The 23,090-nt window shown below is 39.1% G+C and overlaps 1 protein-coding gene across 1 annotated transcript in view; it reads left to right on the top strand.

Annotated features, from left to right (window-relative positions):
- Positions 1-23,090, top strand: part of cdh16 (cadherin 16, KSP-cadherin) — a 35,640-nt gene that overhangs the window by 9,976 nt on the left and 2,574 nt on the right. The window contains exons 8-15 of the mRNA XM_079432849.1: positions 3,741-3,866; positions 5,199-5,349; positions 5,440-5,652; positions 6,085-6,161; positions 9,292-9,483; positions 11,891-12,132; positions 13,046-13,176; positions 14,850-15,089. Of these exons, the coding sequence (XP_079288975.1) occupies positions 3,741-3,866; positions 5,199-5,349; positions 5,440-5,652; positions 6,085-6,161; positions 9,292-9,483; positions 11,891-12,132; positions 13,046-13,176; positions 14,850-15,089 (1,372 nt within the window). The remainder of the gene's footprint in view (positions 1-3,740; positions 3,867-5,198; positions 5,350-5,439; positions 5,653-6,084; positions 6,162-9,291; positions 9,484-11,890; positions 12,133-13,045; positions 13,177-14,849; positions 15,090-23,090) is intronic.

Here is a 23,090-nt window from a genome sequence, read left to right as displayed (position 1 = left end):
TACTTTCTACCTCTTAGCACTTATGTTTAGTTTATATCTGTTTCCACAGCAAAGATGAGATCTTTTGTAGAAAGTGTTGTAGTAAGAAATGCTGGGAACACTTTAGTATAGGGACCAATTCTCACTATTAACGAGTTGCTTATTAGCCTCTCTATTATTAACAAATTGGCTGTTTATTAATACTTATAGGCCTGGTTTCACAGACAGGGCTTAGACTAAACCAGGATTAGGTCTTAGTTCAATTAGGACATTTAAGTAATTTTTATAAACGTGCCTAAAGGCACCGATATATTTTAAGATCAGTCAGAGCAAGTTTCTTTCAGTTGAAACAGCTCAGATTTAGATTTTAGTCTGGGATTAGTCTTAAACCTTGTCTGTGAAACAGGGGGATAAAGCACATATTCTGCATGACCATATTCTACATCCCTAATCCTACCATACCTAAACTTAACAACTATCTTACTAACTATTAATAAGCAGCAAATTAGTTTGAGGTAAACTGGTTTGTTAATAGTGAGAATTGGACGTTAAAATAAAGTGTGACTGAAATGCTTGAATACAGCCAGTGATATTTGAGTGAAATTGCACCGTATGCAGTGAATATAATGTGTTTGCAGAATAATCTTTTACAGTCACAAGTTATTCATGGGTTTGTGGCAAAAGATCCTCCTCTCTCTCCTTCGTGGGTGCCTCCTACACACACCAACGCCTTTCCACCCACACTACAATTCCTGGATCACACACACACACAAAAAAGATTTCCTTTCCCAACCAGAGCTATATGTACTCAAGCAAGGTGGAAGATTTTTATGCTGCTTTTTAAATCTAAAACTTAAAATTCGAATGTAAATATGTTAGTAATAGATTACAAGAAATAGCATGATTGCAAGTTAGTTCCTGTGAATGACATTTGTAAAAGAATGTGTGTGCTTTTGTGAGTTTATTTATTATTAATTAGTAGTTAGTAGTATTTACCACATTGATACTTTATATGAGAAAAATTATGTTAGTGATGTGAATGCAGTATTGTAATTAGAGTATTGGTTTTGATATATGCAATTGAATCTTAACTGAATTTTAATATATAACGTATCTTAATATAAAAATAACAATCCTAATATAAGATATAAGCAATATTACCTTAATACAAACTATGCTGGAACATTGGATTGATATTGTATTGCATTACATTTAAATGAATTTAGTCAGGTAAGAGTCAGGAACAATAATACATGTGCTACAGTATGTGTGTGCTGGGTCTGACTTGAATTTTTTATTTTTTTAATGGGAAAATCCTTTTCTCACCCACTCGTATGTGCTGTGATGTGTATGTGGGTGGCTGGAGTTTCACTGGTTATGAAACAGATTAGTGGTCATAAAGGACTCAGAGTCTGCGAGTCGTGCATTTCTCTCATAGCAACACTACAGGACAACATCGGCTGTGCTCTCCATAAAACACCATAGAAATACACCTAAAAAAAGTTGAACCCAATCCTCTTAACTCCATTTGTTCCTACAAAACACTTTTGGTATTTCAGATAAAGAGCTTTATTTGATCATAATGCTTAGTGGATGACTTGAGCTTGGGATGTCAGCTTTGTTTGTTTGCTCTCACTCAAATCCATCAAATACAGGGGTGACACAATTCAGGAGAGCAGCTACACATTCTTCATCCCCATTTCATCCATATTGTGTTTAGCTGATGCAACAATAGTGCAATCACATTTTTTCTCTCCTTTTTTCTTTCAAATTGACCCTACATGACAAATCACAGCTCAAGAGTCACAATTTGCTGTTCCTGACTGAGTGTGTATTAGAGACCGATAGGCTGACAGCAGAAGCATTTTGAATTGCCATGTTTAAATCAAGTCTGTGGAGGATGTTCAGCTTCAGGCTGAGAAAAATGGCATTGTTCCAGTAAATCTGTGATCCGTGATACTTTGTAGTATATTTTGCTAGATGCTGGTGTGCTTTAAAAATGTCTTGCTTAAACATGCTTCGGGCTGCTGGGATTTCACTGTGCTGCATTTTAATGAAGTTCTAAACAAAAGTTCAGGAGAAGCCTGATCAGTCTGTCCTTCACACAAGCGTCTGTAAGGAACCACCGAACTGTGTCCAGCTCAGGGGGTTATCGCCAGAGTCACCACTGTTGGAGCTCTTTAAAGGCGGGTGGTTTCTCATTGACCAGCTTATTAGCTGAACCAGAAAAAATCCATCTGACAATGATTACAGTGATACTGACATTGGAAACTTAAAATAATATAAAATAAATGTGTTTTAAATGAAATTAAAAAGTTAGGTGACTTCTCACAATTCTGTCCATATTTCTCACAAATCTGAGTGTATATCTCACAATTTCCAATTCTGATATAAACTCTAATATGAACTCAAAATTGTGAAATATAAACTTTTTATTTATTTAATTATTTTAAACTGAATTGCAAGTTGTAAACACAGAATTGCAAAGAAAAGAAAAGAATTTTGAGTTTATTTCTTGCAAATTTCACCCCCCCCTCTGGTTATCTAGTGCTGTCAAACGGTTAAACTACTTTTATTTTGGATGCGATTAATCGCGATTAATCATTTGACAGCACAATATATCATCCTTGGTGTTCAACACAACAAATGTTATTTATCAAATCTCGGCTTAAAAGTTTCTGTCTCTTCTCTTTCTTTCATTTATTAGCATAATATATGGCTGCATCATGGATGAGTTGTTTTTCTACCTCTTTTTTTTTACACTTTGATCAGAGATTCACTCCTATGACTCAGTGATGGAGCATTTCCAAATCAGTAAGACTTGAGGAGGAGGAGCAGGAGGCTACAACTATCATCATAGACACAATAGTGACTGTCGTTAGCAGTCGAGTGTCAGGGACACCTGCATGATTATAGAATGATATTTGACAGATGTGATTAAATGATTTTGTCTAATCAGATAAAGGGTGAGTGTTTTTTTTTTTCTTCTCATGATCGTAAGAAAAAAAAAATAGAAGGAAAATATTAATGGCCTCCTAGGGCTCCTCGATGTGCATGGATGGACAATAATATATTTTCAACATCCAACTGTTAACACTCTCTCTTGTCAGTCCACAGCACTAAACATCAAAGGCTTGAACTGATTCGTCCTAAGAGGATTCTACCACTTCTGTCAAAAACAGGCCTTGGAAACTAAATGACATCACCTTAGTTGGTGCTCACCAATTTTAGAACAGCAGGGCGACACACATTAATCTTTTCAAAGCTCTGCTCTTGACGGTTCATAACAGTGTGGGCAGGTCATCTTTAGAGAGGCCCGCTTATGTATACAAAGTGCTTGAGTTTAGAGAGCCATCTCCATAACAAACGGTTGGAGGGCGAGGTATTGAGGAGATACACATGTCTCCCCTGTACAGGGTCCTCTCCTTCTTCGGTGCGTTTCCACACCCTTTCCAGGACCATTTGCATCATGCATCAGTGCAGTGGAAAATCTCTCCATCGTGAGGGCAGCTGGTTTGTTTTGGCAGGTGCTGACCTCACCGCACTTATCAGCAGTGCCTAAACATGCAGGGTTTTCCTCAAACATTGTATCTCATTGTTGTTTAAATCTGATGTCTAAGCCATTTGGATGGTGCCGTCACATTGTATAAAGAAAGCTTGATTCTAACATCAGCCTTTGGGTATACACGTTCATTCACGTTAACTACAGTGAAATTGATTGGTTATGTTCTCTGTGTGTGTGTGTGTGTGTGTGCTTGCAGGTGAAGTGGAGTGGCAGTCCAGTTGAGTATAGTCTTGAGGGAGAGTTCCCAGAAATGCTCTTCACTATCAACAGGGAAGGAATCATTTACCTAAATGCTCCTCTGGACAGAGAAACACAGGACCAGGTAAAAGATAAAAACTTCTCTCATACTTTTATAGTACTAAATATGCAAAACCCTGTCTGAATGTTATGAAAAGAGAAAGTCTAATGTGCAATAGTTAAACTCTTATGTAATTTTGTTGTTTTGCTTTTAAATATTTAAATGATACGTGAACAAGAATGAGTCTGGTGTTGCTCCAACCCCATTTTTACACTCCAGTATTATTAATTGATGCTAATTTTTATCCATTTATATTTATTTCTTTAATCAAGTAGTCCAGCTGGGATGTTAATGCTTGAGCCGAGTCCTGCACTCAAGCACATTTTTGACAACACACCAAATCATGTGTCATGCTTGAGGATTAAAAGAACTAGTAAATAAATATTGCACCTAAATTCCCCACATTTCAAGTCAATAGGGTCCAAAACAATATGGGACTCCACTGACTTGCATTGCATAAATCCCAATCGTTTGTTACTAATCATAGAGTGTTGTTACATGAGTTCTATGTAACTCTGCTGCCACATTCACACACAGAAGAATACAGTTGCCAGTGTTGTGTTAGAGTCATTAATATGGTTGCGTTCACACAAATTTCAGTCATTTCCGATATAGTGACCGCCTCATTCTATAACTAAATTCACACCAGTAAATTTTCAAGACTCATAACCAGTTGTCTGTTACGTTATACAGTGCGAGAGAGTCATCTGAAGATTTAGGTGCAGTCACCATCCTTTACCAGAGCTACTCCAGACAGTTTATTTGGTCTGTGTGTGACTCAAATCCCCTCCTACTGAGGTTTTAAGTTTAAACCTTCTGTTGATTAATTAATGTAGAACGCTTCAGTTGAACTGTTGTCATGTCACATGTGATAAGACTTTGCCATTTTGGATGTCGCCATCTTTGATATTTACTTTAATCGCTGTCACTATGTTAAAGGTGATCACAATACAATATGAGCTTGACTTCAGTTGGACATTAATACAGACAGCAGCCTCTATCATGAACAGAACATTTCAAGACTCACACTATAAGTAAATGCAACTGTCAATCCCAAACACTGACAGTGTGAACGTGGCCTAATTGTCTTATGTTCCAGTGTAAATATGTCTGCTGACTAGAGGTTCCCCGCCATCAGATGACTAGTTACTTTTCTACCTGTTCAAATTTATAAGTAAGCCTTTGGATGTACCCAACAGGTGTTTTAGGCACAGAGAAACAAACATATTTGCCACACATTCTTATTTAATTTTTAATCATATTTCTATTCAATATGTATTAGGCTACATTTGGGATTTCAGGCCATACTGATTTCTTTGCAAATGAGAATTCACTAGAATCCCTTTTCCCTTTTAGTTTCATATTGACATTGTGGTAGAGAGGCCAGATGGCAGAGAGATTGCTAAGCCCGTGGAGCTTCGAGTGATGGTGGGGGACGCCAATGACAATAGGCCCACATTCCCACAGATGCAGTACCACACTGTGGTCAAGGAGCTTGCGACTAAAGGTTAAACACACATACGCACACACTAAATAAATGCTATTTAAATACTAAAACAAAGCAGGTTTAGAGAGTGGTTTGATCTTCTGCTCGCAGGTACAGAGATTCTCACAGTCCAAGCAGCTGACAACGACGATCCGAAAACTGATAACGTGCGTATATTTTATCGGCTGGTGGGCCAGATGCCTGAGACTCCCCGTAATTTGTTCCGAGTGGACCGAGACTCGGGAGTGATCACGGTGCAGGCGGACAGCATGGAGGGCACCGCTCCACAGTACACTCTCACCATCACAGCAGAGGACGCTAAAGGTCGACGCATCCCCAACACTGCTCAATGCTAAATTAGTCTAGTAGAATGGTACCATGTAATTAAAAAGGTGTCAATTTTCTCTGATTGGCTTGTTTGATTAGAGATGCCTTTTTTCAGATTTCACTTTGCGATGCTCAAGCATAATTTCATACAACACTTACTGTAGTTATGCAGCATGATGGAGCTGCTATAATTGATCTCTGTAATTTTATGGACCCAACTAATGGCTCTCAAAAATGTCACTTCTTTCCACACACAAAGTGTGACTAGTGTGTCAGCTGACATAAATAATATGCCATGTAGAATCTGATATGCTGTCACACAGTAACATGAGATCTTGCAAGACTTTTTATGTCACTTGATATTAATGGCAGTCAACAGAACTAACAATATTGTTATTAATAGATAATGTTTTCTGACTTGTTTCTCAGGACTAAACAGCTCCTGCACTGTCATAGTCAAAGTTCTGGATGAAAACAATAACCCACCAATCTTTTCCCATCATGAGGTATGGACTGTGCACTACTGCTATGTCTCTGTTATATAGTATTTTCACTTTTGTGGTTGAGATCAATTCTCTTTAGACACTGTTGATGTTTTTCCTGTCACCTCAGTTTTTCCCTCCTTATTTCTCTTTATCTGTTAGTATGTGTGTGTGTGTGTGTGTTTGTACAAGACCTGTGTTCTAGAAAATGTGATTTACAGGGACAGATGAGATAAAGAGCTTTCAGGGGGAATCCATGCTTTAATCTCAGGCTTATGGACATGTAATAATTTAGCTGCCTGGGAGTGTTTCTTTCTTTAGTTTTGAGCACTACAAATGGACAACATTCACAGCTATAACTGGATGACACCAATTACGTTTATTCAAAGGAATTCTGCATTTTACCAGTAATGATCTCAGATCTTTGATTGCTTGCCTACAAGCCATTTTTAATTCACTTGTATTATGTATTGCACAGTTGAAAAGCAGAGTATTGTTTCTACTTACTTATGGGTTTATTTTATTTTCAAGATTGTTATATACAACGTACCGGATCGCTACCTGAAAATATATTACATTTAGGAATGAATGATGCCTACCATGTCAATTATAACGGAGAATTCTCACCCTCATTTCAGCCTGCATGCATTTTTCTTCTTCTGCAGAACACACAAAAACATTTTTTTGAAGAATGTTGGTAACAATTTAGATTCCCATTGACTTATATTGTATTTACAGTCCAAATGTTTGTTTACCAGTATTATTTTTCTTCCATAATACTTCAAAATATCTTCTTTTATGTTCCATGTGAAAAAAAAAAGGATTTGGAATGACATAAGCTTGAGTAAATCATGAAAGAATTTTCATTTTTGAGTGAATGTGTGATGGCGAAGATAAAGTCTTTAAGTCTATAAATTTATAAATCTATTAATATATTAGTTAACCGTCTAATTAACCATTAAACCATAAACAAACAAAATCACTTGTAGCATTTAAAGTTTTTAGGTTTCTCTTTTTTAGACAAAATAGTACAGAAATGTAATATCAGTTTTAGTTTATAGAAAAGTTATACATTTAAATTATAGAATATTTTTTTTAATTATCAACCAGAACAATAACACAATTTTTCACCTTATCTATATTGGCCAGAATGTTAATATGAGTACATAATTGCATTGAGTAAACAAAGGAAATATAATAGACTGTGCTGTGATGTTATTGTCGAGAATAAGATCAAATGATTGCATAACATATCTGATTCTCCTATTTTTGGAAAGTTTTCTTATCCTGAGGTGATGTTCTAAATATGACCACTTACTAATTTGCAGCACTGTCTATTTATGGTACATGAGCGCATATGTAGAACAGCCTTAAGTGCCTTTCTTATGTCATCATCTTTGTTCACTGATGCAGCTGAGTTGAATAATAAACCGTGAGATGCTGACTGACTACAGTGATGAGAAAAGATGAGCAAAGGGAAAGATGGAGAGCAGATGCAGGATGGAGGCAGGCAGTGGTCCCTGATTTCTGGAAAATACCCTGCGTGTTTACGCCTACGTGTTGTGAATAATACAGGAGATTTACGTGGGTGCAGACAGAGTGTTGGTGTGAAGATGGAGGGCAGCAGCAGTGGAGGGGTAAAAAAGCAGCGCTGGCTTGAATTCAGCAGGTATATTTAGATCCGCTTTGAAAGAAGAGGAAGACATGCCCTGTTCTGCATTCTGGAAACATCCATAAAGCTCTCCATAAAGCTCTGAGCTCTCTCATTTTCATTATGTATACCCTAATTTAGTTGACAATGAATTTTAGGCACTAGGATGCTGCCAAAACTTCTTAGAGGAATGATGTTTTGATGAATGGTGCTGGACTTACATTAATGAACAGCATTGTTTGCAGGGATACAGTACACACAAACACACATTTTCTACTCTCTTGCCAGACACTTTCCTTATTTTTATTCTACTCTCTCTTAAAGTAAAAACATTTTTAGAAGGTCATGTCTGTATGTCAGGAGTTTAGTTGGGAAGTGGTGGGGGAGTGTTGACAGAGTGACTAGCATCTGAATACAGCTCTTTTAAGACTCTGAAGTTCTCAATGTCAGCAACACTATACCAAGTGGCCAAGGTTGTCTAGTTAGGTGTTGTTAGCTCCTGCTGGTAAATGTTGTAACTACACCATCTGAATTCAGAAAGCATCTTTCTCCATCGACAGCTATTCAGGGAAAATGTGGGGCTGAGTGCAGGGGGCCACAACATTTTGTATTATTATTACTGTTGAAAAACGTTATGCTGCTTTTGTGGAAACTGTGATACATCTTCAGGTTTCTCAGAATAGAATTTATTTGAAATATTTATAGTATATTTCTAGTATTATATTATATTTATAGTATTATAGTTTGTAACTATATAAATGTATTTTCTGTTACTTTTGATCAAGGTAAAGGGATAGTTCACCCAAAAATTTAAATTCTGTCATTTACTCTGTTTGCTCAAAATCTGTATGAATTTATTTCATTTGTTATGCAAAAACGAAGATATTTTGAGGAATGTTTGAACAACTTGAGGGTGCGTAAATGATGACAGATTTATTTATTTATTTTTGTTCTAAATGTATTATTGTTTTGTTTTTTTTAAGAAAACCTTACTGACCCCAACATTTTGAAGAGTAGTGTTTATGTAATGTTTTATTACATTACATGTTCTGTTTTCCTAAACTGGAGAACGCTCGAAAATTACACATTTTATGCAGACATTTGTTCGTTGTGTTTTGCCTTAGAAACCTAACTATTATTTAAAGGCTCTGACAATAAAGTTGCCACAAATATTCTATTTTCTAATCACACACTTTTAATGATTTCTTTACTCTCCATTTAACATTAGGGAACACATATTCACTATTAACTATAAGAGTTTTCCATCAAAAAAAACAAACTCCTAATTTGTTGCTTATTAATAGTTAATAAGGTAGTTGTTACGTTTCGGTACTGGGTAGAAAGGCATCTAAAATATGGTCATGCAGAATAAGCCTTCAATATGTGCTTTAAAAGTACTAAAAAACAGCCAATATGCTAGTCATATGCTAGCAAGTTAATAGTCAGAATTGGTCCTTAAAATAAAGTGTTACCAAAATCATTCATTAATTTCTATCTCTCTAGTATGGACCCTTCCACCTAGCTGAGGACTCCTCAGTGGGCACCACAGTCACTGTAGTGTCAGCATGGGATGCGGATGAGTGGGGTGGAGACAGCTGGCAGGTGGACTACAGACTTGAATCTGGGAACGAGGAGGAGGTTTTCACTCTAGTGACTGACAGACAGACCAATGAAGCTGCTCTCATCCTTGATAAGGTATCGTCTCTGCCCCAATACTACTGCCAGTCATACAGACAAACATCAAACCACGTTGCACTTGTTTTAAAGAATGCACTTTTAAAGCACAAGCATACATTTCAATAAAGGGGTTGGGAGAAGTTGAGGATTTAAAAAAAAAACTCTCAGTGGTCTGTTCTTTTTCACCGAATTAGAGGAAAAATCTTGAATTATCACCTTGACATAATGTGATTGTTCTTTGTTTATACAACTTTTAATCTGTGATCTGAAATTGATGTTCTGTCGGAAACTTCTAAACACATCCAAGTGAGCCACATGCAGTTTTGTGAAGTGCTTACAGAATGGGACTGACACTGCAGATACTCATCGTCAAATCGTCAAAATGTATGATTGTTCATACTCTTGAGTTACTATAATTATCTCTGTGTTTACCTTCGCCGAACAGTTTCATTTATACTAGCTGGTATTTTTATAGGTAACGTTAAGTACATGATGAGGTTTAAGTGTTAAGCTATTCACCACTCAGCCCTCAAGAGTTCAAACACTACTTTTCAAACAAAATATTTCTCAAAAAGAGTTTATATACTGTTCAAAAACGAACAGTGAACTAAACATGCAGTAAAAATAGCCCAGTTGGGTAAAATGGCTCATGTAAATAAATTACCAGAAATGTCTAGGACCATTGGTTTTCAAATGCCACTTGGTTTGATCAGATGCAGTTAAATTTATACATATTATGTGGGGCTTAGGTTTTTAAATACATTTTGAGGTCATCATATGAAAACGAACAGTTAAGTCATTATTTAGCAGGCCATTCATCCAGGGCTCAAGACCTGATCCACACTGGGACCCACATTCCCTTCAGGTGATGCAGTTGTTCCACTGATTAGTGTCACTAGTTCCCTTGATCTTGGACTCTGTCCACTCTATATGTGATATACGACAAGTTGATGACATTTCAACCGAGGGTTTCTGAATCCTTATATTTACTTAGATGTCAAGGAACTGAGCCATTTGTTTTATCATGTGTTCATATGTGTTCTCGTTTACTCTGCACAACTCTCTCTGTTGTTGTTCTGTGGCTCAGTAATTAAGTATTGTTTTCTTAATTAGCAAGCGCTAATTACAGTATGTCATGTTTGCAGCAAGGGCAATTGACGCTGGAGACCACATCTATTTTGTATTTCTCAGTAGAAGAGCTGATGTTAGGTAAACAACAGTAATAAATGGAATTTGATGTTGCCTTGAAATATGTTATAATATGTTTTTATTATGAACTAAGTAGCTAGTATGAACAATGTTTTGTGCAGGGATTGGCTGAGGATTTGAGAACAGCTCATGTCTTGTCCATGGTGATAAGTGTGCTTAACGCACTCTTGTGTTTTGAGTGGAGCAAAAGAATAGAGCTTTCTGTAGCATTATTAGAAATGCATTGTTGTAAAAAGAGAGCTTCTTAAACTGAATTAGACAAAAAAAGGGTCATAGTAACATGACAAGAAGGGTCTCATTTTCCTGATGTCATAAAGTTGACTTTGCAAGGTTGTGTGTTTGTGGAGAAGTGGCCAATGAAGTCTTAAGTGGTCATCAAACACTACTACCAGGTTTCTGGTTGCCATTTGATTTGATCCGAGTTGTACAGGACACTGTTGTTGTGGTTGACTGAGATAACATCTGGGATATGGGCAAAGAATGGCAGAACATCAGGGTCTGGTCAGAATCATGTCTGCTCTTTAAAATACAAGTGAATTAATTAATTAAATTAAGTGAAGTTTGGATGTAATATTACTAGTGGAAAAAATGGTAATGCTGTTCATTTCCAGTCAGTAGCTAATTTTCTCCTTTCTGAAAACATAAACACAAATTCAGCATTTGCAGCACCACTGGCATTTTCAGCAAACGTAAAGGTGAAGCCTTGAGAATTAAGTTAACAATTACAGGTATGGACAAACAAAGAGTGGTTTGACATCGGTAATGGCGTGTCTTTACCGCCCACTCTCGACATTTATCTGCATTCTGTTACCTTTTGTATTACAGCCCTGTTTTCCTGGAAGACAGCCCAGTGTATACAGTCAGAGTGATGTCAGTAGGTTGTGCGCATCCACAGAAATATCTGACCTTCAGTTTGATGAATGGCATCAGAGTATACAATGGGTCATTCAGAACCTGATTTGAACACATTTTACCTTCAGAAATGCAGTTTGACACATTCTGATTACTAGTGAGACACTCTCAAATGGTGTGCTTTTCCTGGTCTAGTGTGCTCGTACAGATTATGAACAGAACTGTCTGTGAAAATCAAAGCACTGCTTTTTTGTTCTTTTTTTAATGATCATAATTACAGAGTGCCATTATTTTCTCTTGAAGCCATCCTCCATACATCAAAAAAAAAACATACTGTACTAACAGCGTGTTGATTTGTGTGCAGGTGCTGGACTTTGAGCGGGAGAATGAGTACATACTGGTGCTGAGCGCTCAGAACCCAGTGGCTCTGGTCCGAGGCAGATACGGACCAGCATCCACAGCAACTGTCACCATTTTTATCGATGACATCAATGAAGGGCCCGTTTTGTCTCAAAGCCATTATGAAGTCACTGTCAGAGAAGGGGAGGAGCCAGGACGTGTTATTGCCACAATCAGAGGTTATGACCCTGACTCTCATCCAATCAGGTAAGGGTTTATTTCACTCATTTAAATTAGAACTAAAATTAAAACTATCACAATACATATTGTATCTATACATCAACCCCCCCCCTCTGCAACATTTTCCAGCTGCCCCTTTCATTCATAAACTATTCCCCAAATTAATAAATCTCAGTTGACACAAATACCACATTCTGAAAATCTAAACAACACAGAGGAAATTCACTATTTTCTTAAAATATAAAACTCCTAAGAAGACTCTTAATCCAAAAGCATACACCTAAATGTAAATGTGCTGAAGCATAATTTAATATATTGTATGTGTCTGTGTCCACAGAAACTGTCATTGTCAATTACTGTAGTCTGTTCAGGTTGTGGATTGTACACAATGTCCAAGCAGGTGTTATCCTGCCGTTCAGATGTTGCCACATAATTTCATGTACCTGACATGACTGATTCTGGTTCCTTGGCTAAACAGCAGGGGAAGTAGTGCATAAAATGACAGGCATCTGGTGTGATTTGAGAGGACTGCCTCGAGAATAGTTACTTGTTCATATAGGTTTCAATTATACATTTCCATTGGAAGGTGGAAAAGAATTTCAGTCTTGATCTAAAATACTTTAAAAACAGTAATATTGTGAAAAATTATTGCAATTTAAAATAACTGGTTTCAGGATTCTTTGAGGAATAGAGAGAACAGATTTTTTAAAATAAAAAACGTATGTAACAACAAGACTTTACTGTCACATATGATCAGTTTAATGCATCCTTGCTGAATAAAAGCATCCATTTATTTTTCTTTGTTGTTGAGCATTAACATTTCTGGAACCCTGTTTTGCCAAAGTGTTTTTTTTTTGTATTATAATCCATAATGTTATAACTGCTTCGTAAGGAAAGACAATGATATGATAAATTCAAATTCTTACTGTTGTTTCCTCAGGTATTCGCTGAGAGGAGACACTAAGAAATATTTCTCCATTGGGAAGTACTCAGGAGAGCTCAAGACGGTCCAGGCTTTGGACAGAGAGGAGAACAGCACCTACACCATGGAGGTGGTGGCTGAAGATGGGCGTAAGAGATATTTTACCCCGTCCTCTTGCTGTGCATTCGCTGTGGAGGGCTGTCAATTCATGTTGTTTGTTTGAATAAACATGTCCATCAAACTGAAGTTATTATACAGAGCAAGTACAAGAAGAAGATGCTATCAATGCGAGACATCTGGGGAAAATCAGCATCCCTCGGCTATCTCTCTTTCAAAATCATCAGTGCTGCCGAGACACTTGACATTTCAAAACACTGTGACAGGCTCTATTCAGTATCAAATCTCATTGAAAATTCTGGTTCACATCCAAACGCCGTGAGAGAAATCTCAAACATTGTAACTAGCAGTGAATGAGTCACCAGCTGAGTTGTTGCGGCGTGTGAGCGATGTGTGTGAGATATAAAATTCCACATCTTTCCTCTGCTCCTGAACGTAGGGCGCAGATCAAAGATTTGAGGTGTGAAGGTCACACGGTTCACCCTCCAATTACCTTCTGCCCCCATCAGCGCTCTCAGATGAGAAATCAGTCCAGTCCTGAATACTCAGTCACAAATGTTTACGGAGGAGAAAAAAGAGAGAGATGAGACGTGAACAAGAGATATGACTCACAACTCCCTGTCTTGCGTGGTCTTGAGTGTTGAAGCGGGGTCGAAAATGAGAGGGAGGGTATAAGAGGAGGGAGAGATAAAGAAACTACAGATGATAGACAAAAATAATATACCTTGGTATCTGAGAGCTTCTGACCTTCAAGTAATTGTATTTTACTCTGAGCTGCTGAAAGAGATGAATAAAAAGGAAGGAGATTATGCCACATGCTTTTCAGTTAATTTTGTGCATGAATACTATATATACCACTTACCATCCACGCTACCGATACTGATGAAAAGTTGGCTTAGTGTTGACTAACCCAATCATACTTGGTAGGCGGAGTTAGTATAAATAGCCTTTGCCAATAAGACGGGCTATTTGCACGTGTAAATAAAAAATAGTTTGCTATGTCCTAAGAGTAATGTTGTGGTAATATCCTTTCAATTTTTAAGGGTAGTGTACTCCCCCATGGCTCATGTCAGCACTGGCCAATGCATTGATTTCTATCAAGTGAAGCATCAGCTTCAAATCAGTTTTTAATTGTTTTATAATATTGTAGCTCTCTCTTGGTTAAACGCAGACTGATGGCATTGTGCTTTGTAGCACTAATCTCAATCTGCACAGCCTTTTTATATCTTTATGAAGATAGCAAAGAAACAGTACAAGCAGCAGCTTATTTATACCAACAATTCAAATCCACTGAACAATGACTGAAGTTGCATATTTTTTATGGACAGCATATTAATAATGCATGGCTTGATCAGCTGAGCACAGTATAATAAAGTATTTGAGGCATGGCATATAGATATGGATTCTAAAAGACAGTTCACCCAAAAAATGAAATTTTGTCATAATTTGCTCACCTTTATGACTTTCTTTATCTGAAACAGAAGATATTTGGAAAAATCGCAGTCTCTTGTTGTACATACAGTGGGAGTTAATGCTCACCAAAATTGTTTGGTTACCGACATTCTTCAAAATATCTTCATTTTTGAGTGAGCTATCCATGTAAGAGTTTCCAGACAGCAACATACTGAAATACACAGACTAAATGCACACTTAATAGAGCTCAAGATGAAAATGATTAATATGTTGTGCCTCTTCTCTCCTTCAGGTAATTCTTCTTTGTCAGCCTCCACGCTGGTAACAGTGCACATTCTGGATGTAAATGACAACAGCCCAGTTCTGGTGGGCGATTACTCCTGGAAATACCTGTGCACACCTCGCTGGGAGGATCAGGCTCTGGTGTTGGCCTCTCGGGACAGCGATGGGCCCCAGCATGGAGGAAGGCTCAACTTCTCCCTCCGCAGTGATCCCACTGTCCGCCGCAACTGGAAGCTCACTCCCATCAATGGTTTGTCTCTTACTTTACCCACTTCCAGCCCCTCTATGTATTGAATAAGTTGAATGTGAAGTGAAAAATCCCCCCTATTGCCCAAGAACTACATGACCCATCTTTAAAGATCTATTTGTCTGTCAGTCACTTTAAAAATACATGGCAGACTATCTTAATTGGCTCAAACCTTCTATAATCACAATAGCGCTGACATGCCCAGTTATGTTGACCTCCTCTAGCATTGACGTCAATGTGGATAAAATTAGAAATTTGAAAAGAAAAAAAACTGCTGTTCTGTGGCTGTAACATCCGTGCAGTCAAATTGAGACATCATCAGAACTGGGTGTAATTCTTTCCACCTGCTGAATCACACGCAGTGCAGGTCTGGGGAAAGAGCGTACTGACAAAGAAGGAAATTGCCCTCCATGTCTAGTGTCTTCAGACGAATCTGTGTTGGATGTAATAAGCGTAATGGCTTTCTTCCTGATAGCTTCAGGCCTCATTAATGTGCCAAGCTCATGCCGGTGAGCAGGTTGACTTAGTTGCAGCGTCTAAGTCACAGACCAGAATCCAATAGATTTTGATTCTGTTGTTCTCTCCTTTTCTTTCGCGCTCAATTTTTTCTTCTCGGCCTGTGTCTAAGTATTTCTCAAGATTTTTTTTTTGCCTTGTTGTTAATGGATAAAAAGGTCCCCTCTAGTGGCATGGGGTAATTATGTTGCCTTTAATTTATATGATCTCACAGCTGGGGCCGGTTGGTTGAGAGGCTAAAAGTGTACTTTCATTGACTTTTCATCTAATTGATCTTTAGAGATCCAAGAGTGAGTTTCTTTTTTTCCACCCTCACCTCTATCTTCTTTTTTTTTACTCATCAGCTTTACATGCTCCATCATGAAGGCTTGTTGAGAATGATGGTGAGGGATGACGTAGTCTGGCATCTGTATGTCTCAATTTATATTTCACCCTGAACACGTGTCTTTGCTTGAGTGATGTGTATGTCCATGACATAAGCCATCCATGTCTTTAATGTCTTATGGAGTTCAGTTCCTGAATTTGAGCTGAATTCTAACTCAGATTTAAAAAATAAAGATTCAAAATTGCAAATAAGAAGTCATCTGCTTGCCTGTATTTAGTATGCATCATCAGTAAGGTGTACACTGAATTTGATCTTTTAAAATCTCATCGTTAAATGTTTTTCATGTTAAGAGTTTCAGGATGCCCAGCTGTTTTTGTGATTGAAATACTGGCTGGTGCTGTATATGGATTACACATGCCCAAAATATGAGGTCTGATCATATAGATTTGTTTTTCTTAATTTGAGAGGGGATCTAAATATTCAAGGCTTGAAACAGATTTGAAAATTGACATGCTTGTGCTGCAGTTTTCCTGGTCTCCATGACAGTCACGTGAATGAAAACTGTGAATAGGCCCAAAAGATAGTTTCAAGACCGGGAAATCAAGTGCTCTATCAAAGTTCTACAGGAACAAAGTCCAAAGGGAAATACGTGCGGCAAAAAAATACTTCTATAAATCAAGAGTGGAAGTTAAAATAAAAGGGAGTTTGAGGGCTTGACACTGCAAAATTAAATCAATGTGTGGATCTACGAAAAAGCCAGATCGAATTGAAGTTCCTAGAATTAATCCCCAAGATTTTGTGACAACTGCTAATGTGATCAACACAAAGTTAGTTAGTCAAGGTGTCCCAATCTCTTCCGCCCCTTAAGTATGCAGATTTACTTTCTTACCTCCCATCTTTACAGTTGCCTACCATCTCAGAATGGGAAGTGTATAGAAGATTGTCCTCTATTTACTGTCACAAATCTCCTGGCCCAGGCTTGATCCCTCCAAGAATACTGAAGGAGTTTGCATGTGAAATCAGCAATCCCATTTGTGACATCATTAATAGTTCCCTTGTGGAAAGAGGCTACTGTTGTACCATACCAAAATCTTCTCCCCCAGATATTGAGGAATTGAGGCCAATTTCATTAACCTCTCAGCTGTCAAACATTTGTGAGAAATTTGAGCAATGGATCGTGAACGATATCACACCAAACCTAGACCCTATGCAGTTTGGTAGTCAACAGAACCATTCAACAATACACAATCTGGTTAGTCTGATGGATTTTGTGTATAAGGCCTGTGAAGAACCAGGTTCAGTGTGCACACATTAGTTCACTGATTCTTGAAATAAGGGACAAAACATGTCCCCCATCAAAATGTTACAATTTGCCTTAAAAAACAATAAATTGTTTAATTTAAAAAGGCTTTAAAAGTTGGATATGAAAGACTTGTGTATGTTTAGACCCTTAGTTTTGTATATGTTTATATTATTTCATAGTAATTTTATAAAATACCAGCACTGTACTATGAAAGCCCATGCAAATGAACTCGTCCTCTGTAGAGGTCACAGTATCAAACTGCAAGAAAAAAAGGGTTTTAAAATGCCCAAAATGCACAAATATGAATATGAGGTTAATTGGATGGCTTAATAAAATATCACAAAATACTTAAAGTGAACATTGAATTATTTTATACATTAACAACAGCCTTTCAAAATCTGTCATCAATTCATGTCAACTCCGTCAGATATTTTTCAAATTTGAAATAAATCAGGCATATTTTGGTCAGCTTTAACCCTGAGGACCCCCTTTGACTTCTTTCTGTTGATGGATGCAGCAGTCCAACACATGGTCTCGTATGTTTTAAATTTTTTTAAATATTCAGCAAACAAGTTGAAATCCCTGTGGTCACAGCTTTTATGTGTCAACACTGTCTTCAAAGTAGGGATGATTTTAATCAAGAATTTTGAAATAAAAGTTGGTATTTTGGTTTAGTGGCAGCTGGCAACTGAGGAAAATCAAAATGGCTACCATCTATTAGACATGATTAAGTTGAAAAAACATGTTGTTTTGTCAACTCCGTCAGACGTCAACTCCGTGAGATATCTTGTCTGACGGTGTTGACCTGTAAGCTGACGGAGTGGAAAAGTGCTCCAAAATACTCATATAATCTCACATAGTAATGTACAACAACTACATAACATGATAATATGATCTAAGTATACATGTTGATTGACTTAAAATACCTTAATATATTTAAAATATATTAAGATATTTAAAATATCTTAATATATTTTATCTGTACTGTAGGCAGACATGGCTAGACCAAAACTGTCAGTGGAGGAGCAAAGAAAAAGAAACAGAGAGTACCAGAGAAAAATTAGAGAAAGAATTAACAGTGACCCAGAAAGCAGAAGAGACCAGTTAGAAAATGAGAGACAGAGATGGAAGGACAGGGTCCAAAACAAAACAGTAAAACAAATAGGAGAATTAGGACCAAGAGCAAAGAGGCACCACAGAAAGTATTGGAGGAAAGCAAAGAAAAGGTCCAGAGCTATGCAGAATAGACGGCTAAATTAAATAGACACCCCACCAGAAAGTCCTCTGGACCAGTCACATAAAAACTCCTTTTTTCCTCTTCACTGAAGCCTTTTCAATCACGCAGTGAAACTACACGTCCATTGGTTCGTGCAGTGCGATAAAAACAAACCAGTGGCACGGTGGCGGCGATGAGCAAGCCTATGGCTATGCAGCCCGCCAAAATGGGGGGCTTCTGGCTATATAAGCGGCCGCTTCACCGCCGCAACTCAGATTTCTTCGAAAGAAGCGACTGAGGCGTGCAGCTCATAGCACGGCCAGGAATGCAGTACTTGTTCCCATATCTCAGGGAACTGAGGTTACATTAGTAAACGAGTATGTTCCCTGTCGATATTTCACTCGTACTGCATCGTAAGACGCTGTATGGGAACCAATGCAATCCCGCCGTGCTATGATGGGGAACGACTCAAACATGACTCCCATGGGAGGGCCCAGGGGAGTTAAAATTACACCAAGCACAGGCTGAGCCACCGGGTCAACCATGGCCTGGGTGTTGTCCCGAAGTAGACACTTAGTGCCCATAATATGGATCTTCCAAGAGAAGGAGGGCCTTGAGCAGAAATGGTCAAGGAATCCCAGAGATAGCTTATCTAGCCGGAACGGCGAATTTTAAGCAGAAAGGACCCTGGCCTGCAAGGCGGGGGACGTCCAGGTTGTAAAACCTCATAAATGTGGACGGCGAGGACCAGCCGGCCGCCTCACAAATTTCTGAAATGGACACCCCGCTGGACCATGCCCAGGAAGAGGCGATGCCTCTGGTGGAATGGGCTCTGACTCCAATGGGGCACTGCAAGCCCATGGAGGAGTATGCTAGGGTGATAGCATCCACTATCCACCTGGAGATACTTTGCTTCATAACAGGGTGACCTTTAGCGCGGTTACCGAAGCTGACAAAAAGCTGTTCTGATCTCCTGAACGAGGCAGAACGCTCGATGTATACCCTTAGGGCCCTGACGGGGCAGAGCAGGAACAATTCCTGGTCGTCCATCGAGGGGGGGGGGGAGCGCGGAAAGCGCTATGACCTGGGCTCTGAACGAAGTGGAGAGCACCTTTGGTACATAACCCAGCCTTGGTTTCAGGACGACCTTGGAGTTGTTAGGCCCGAATTCCAGGCAAGCAGGGTTGACAGAAAGGGCCTGTAAGTCTCCTACCCGCTTAACCGATGCCAGTGCCAACAGCAGGGCGGTTTTAAACGAGAGCGATCTCAGGCTCGCAGATTGCAGTGGTTCAAACGGGGGGCCTCTCAAGGCCCTCAGCACGGTTGGTAAGTCCCAAAGTGGAACTGTACAAGGGCGAGGAGGGTTCAACCTCCTGGCGCCTCGTATAAATTGGACCACCGCACCAGCAGCCCCTGCAGAAACGAGAGAACCACTGGAACCTCAGAGGTGACCGGATCCAAATCACGGTCTTGTCACCAAGCCAAGAAAATAGACCATTTCAGAGCATAGAGGCGTCTAGTAGACGGGGCTCTAGCTTCTGCCAAAGTGCTTAAGACATGCTCTGGGAGGACAAAAGGCTCCCGTTGAGCGGCCACACATGCAGGGCCCATAACTCGGGCCATGGATGCCACAGCATGCTGTTCGCTTGAGAGAGGAGGTCCCGTCTCAAGGGAATGGGCCACAGGGCTGCTTCCAGCAGCTGGAAAAGTTCTGACACCCACGGCTAGTTCCTCCAGAAGGGGGCTATTAGGAGAAGCCTGTGCCGTTGTTCCCTGACTTGTCTGAGTACCTGAGGTAGCAGAGCGATTGGAGGGAACGCGTAGAGCGGAAGACTGGGCATCCGTGCTCCTCATAAAATAGATTGGGCAGTGAGAGTTGTCTTCGGAGGCAAAGAGATAACTGATCGTACTAGAACGTGGTGTCCCCTTATGTCTCGCAGGAAGAATTGACAGGCACGGCACACTGCTAGCATTTCTAGGTAGTTGATGTGCAGACCCGCTTCCTCCTCAGACCAAAGACCGAAGGTCGGTTTGCCCTCGCACAGCGCTCCCCAACCCTTGTTGGAAGCGTCTGTCGTGACAACTTTCCTTCTGTGCGCCGTGTCTAAGATCACACCTCGCTTCAGCCAGAAAGGGTCCCTCCAACAGCTCAGGGCTGATACACAGGCCCGAGTCACCGCTATGCGATGGCGACCGTGACGCCAAGCTGAAAATGGAACCCTCTGCTTCAGCCAGAATTGTATGGGACGCATGTGAAGCAGACCCAAACGAAGCACTGGCGAAGCCGCTGCCATAAGGCCCAGCATTCTCTGGAAAGCCTTGAGTGAGTGGACGGTCCCTTCCTTGAAGGAGACCGCATGGCGCTGAATAGACTCGGTGCTGTCATCTGCACCGAGTCTATCCGTCCCGAACAGGCTGTTGGCTGAAACTGGAGCATTGAGGAAGGGGACCTTATCCGCCTCCTTCATCTCTGTCAGCGTGAGCCACAGATGACGTTCCAATACTACAATGCTGGACATAGACCGCCCAATGTGATTTTCATGTGTGCCTTAAAGATCCTGTCACCAGGTACTCTTTGTTTGAAGTTTGATACCCTTTCCCTTGATACTCTCTCCCTTTTCCATGTTAAAACTAGGTAAATATCTTTATTCAGTTTAATTCTCGATTAGTTTGTCAACACCGTCAATTGTGTGTCAACACCGTTAGTTATGCGTCAACACCGTAAGATGGAGGTTTTTCATTTTTATAAAAAAATGTGCTTCATTTGTTCAATTGAGTGTTTTCATGCATTTAAACACCAACTTATCTACATTTATCAGTGTCTTGTGTGCACAAAACCATTGATTGTATATATTAAAAATGAAAAAATTTGTAAACTAAATGACGGTAATTTAAAATGGCTAATTCCAAAACAATATTAAATAATATTAAAAGTGTATACAATGCAATTTATCACTTAACCTTGCTAAGGCACACCATTTCTACACACTTAAAGACTTTACAGTGTTGTTGAATTGATCAAACACACAAAAAAAAACATTTTCATGTGTCAGACGGAGTTGACAAAAGTCAAGTTACTAAGTGAGTAAATGTAATTTTTTTTAAAAAGTGGTTAAATAAAAAACCTGTTCCTTTTCATGGTATGATAGATGAGACCCGTGTTTATGAAGATATCCAATTCAAATGAATGTAGTATGGATTTTTTGTTTGTCACTTTTCAAAAGTACTTTTGTTCCTTATCTCAAGAAACAGTGAGTTACAACTGATTTTGCCAAGGCTTTTGATGCTGTAGTAGACCATACAGTAGCAGTGAAGTGCCTCCTGGATCTTGGAGTGAGACCTAGGATTCCATGGATTTGTAAGTTTATGTCTAATCGTCATCAAAGAGTCAGGGATATCTATCTGATTGGGAGTATCCTTCATGTGGGGTTGCCCAGGGAACCATTTTGGGGCCCATAATCTTCCAAGCACTGATTAACAATGCTCTTCAGGATCAAATAGACCACTGGAAATATGTGGACAGCATGACCATAGCCCAGAGGTGGACTTCTCATCACCCCTGTACTCTTCAGCAGACGTTGAATGAACTTGGCATTTAGGTAGAGGAACATAAAATGAAACTCACCTCAAAAAAAATGCAAGGTCTTACATGTTACCCGCATTAAACAGATACCAGCTTGGCCATCACTTTCTATAGATCAGAACATCTTGAAAACCTGTGACTCTGTTAAGGTTTTAGGGGTTACCATCCAGAGTGATTTAAAATGGGATGGTCAAATGGACCACATGTTGTCCTCAGCCAACAGAAAGCTTTTTGCTCTCCGCCGGCTAAAGAAATTTGGTGTTCGAGATCAAGAATTGGTTATCATCTATACAGGGTATCTGCGCCCTGTGTTAGAGTATGCAGTCCCAGTTTGGCACAGTTCATTGACTACTGATCAAATTAAAAGGTTGGAAAGTGTGCAGAAACGGGTCTGTAAAATCATACTGGGACAAAGGTATCAAGGATATTCTGACGCCCTCTCCCTTCTTGGATTGTACACACTAGCAGACAGACAAGTTCAACTGTGTCTTGATTTTGCTAGGAAGCTATACAAGTCTAGTTTTAGAGACTGGCTACCACCACTCAGGGAGCAGTTGACTGGACGCCAGATGAGAAACTGATAAACTGACAATGCCCAGATGCCGAACAGAAAAATACAGGAGATCACCTATTCCCTATATGTGTAGACTTTTATACTATTACGGATTTTAAATTAACTTTGTGTATTCCTATGATGTATTTTATTATTTATTTATTTATTTATTTATTTTGTATTTTAATATGAAGTAAATTGGTATTGACATTTTATTGTAACAGCAAAATAATTCAGTGTCCCCTAATGACAAATGTCTTTGGATACCTGTAACAATGCTGAAAAGTCAATAAATCAAATAAATAAATAAATAAAATAGTTGTAGTGTAGGCCTACTGTCTATATTGTCTATACTGTCTTCCACCAGAAAGCTATTGATGTGGAGGCCATGGCCAACATATTGGTCACCTCTGACAAGAGAGATACCTGTGAGAGATAATCCTGTACTAGTTTAGTACTGGTGACCCCTTTAGTCCCCTGTTGACTAGCACATTAAAGGACTCTAGTG

The sequence above is a fragment of the Barbus barbus genome, assembly GCF_936440315.1.
Source record: "Barbus barbus genome assembly, chromosome: 2".
NCBI classification, from domain to species: Eukaryota; Metazoa; Chordata; class Actinopteri; order Cypriniformes; family Cyprinidae; genus Barbus; species Barbus barbus.
Note: the sequence above shows the minus strand (reverse complement) of the source record. Positions and strands in the feature narration are given on the sequence as shown.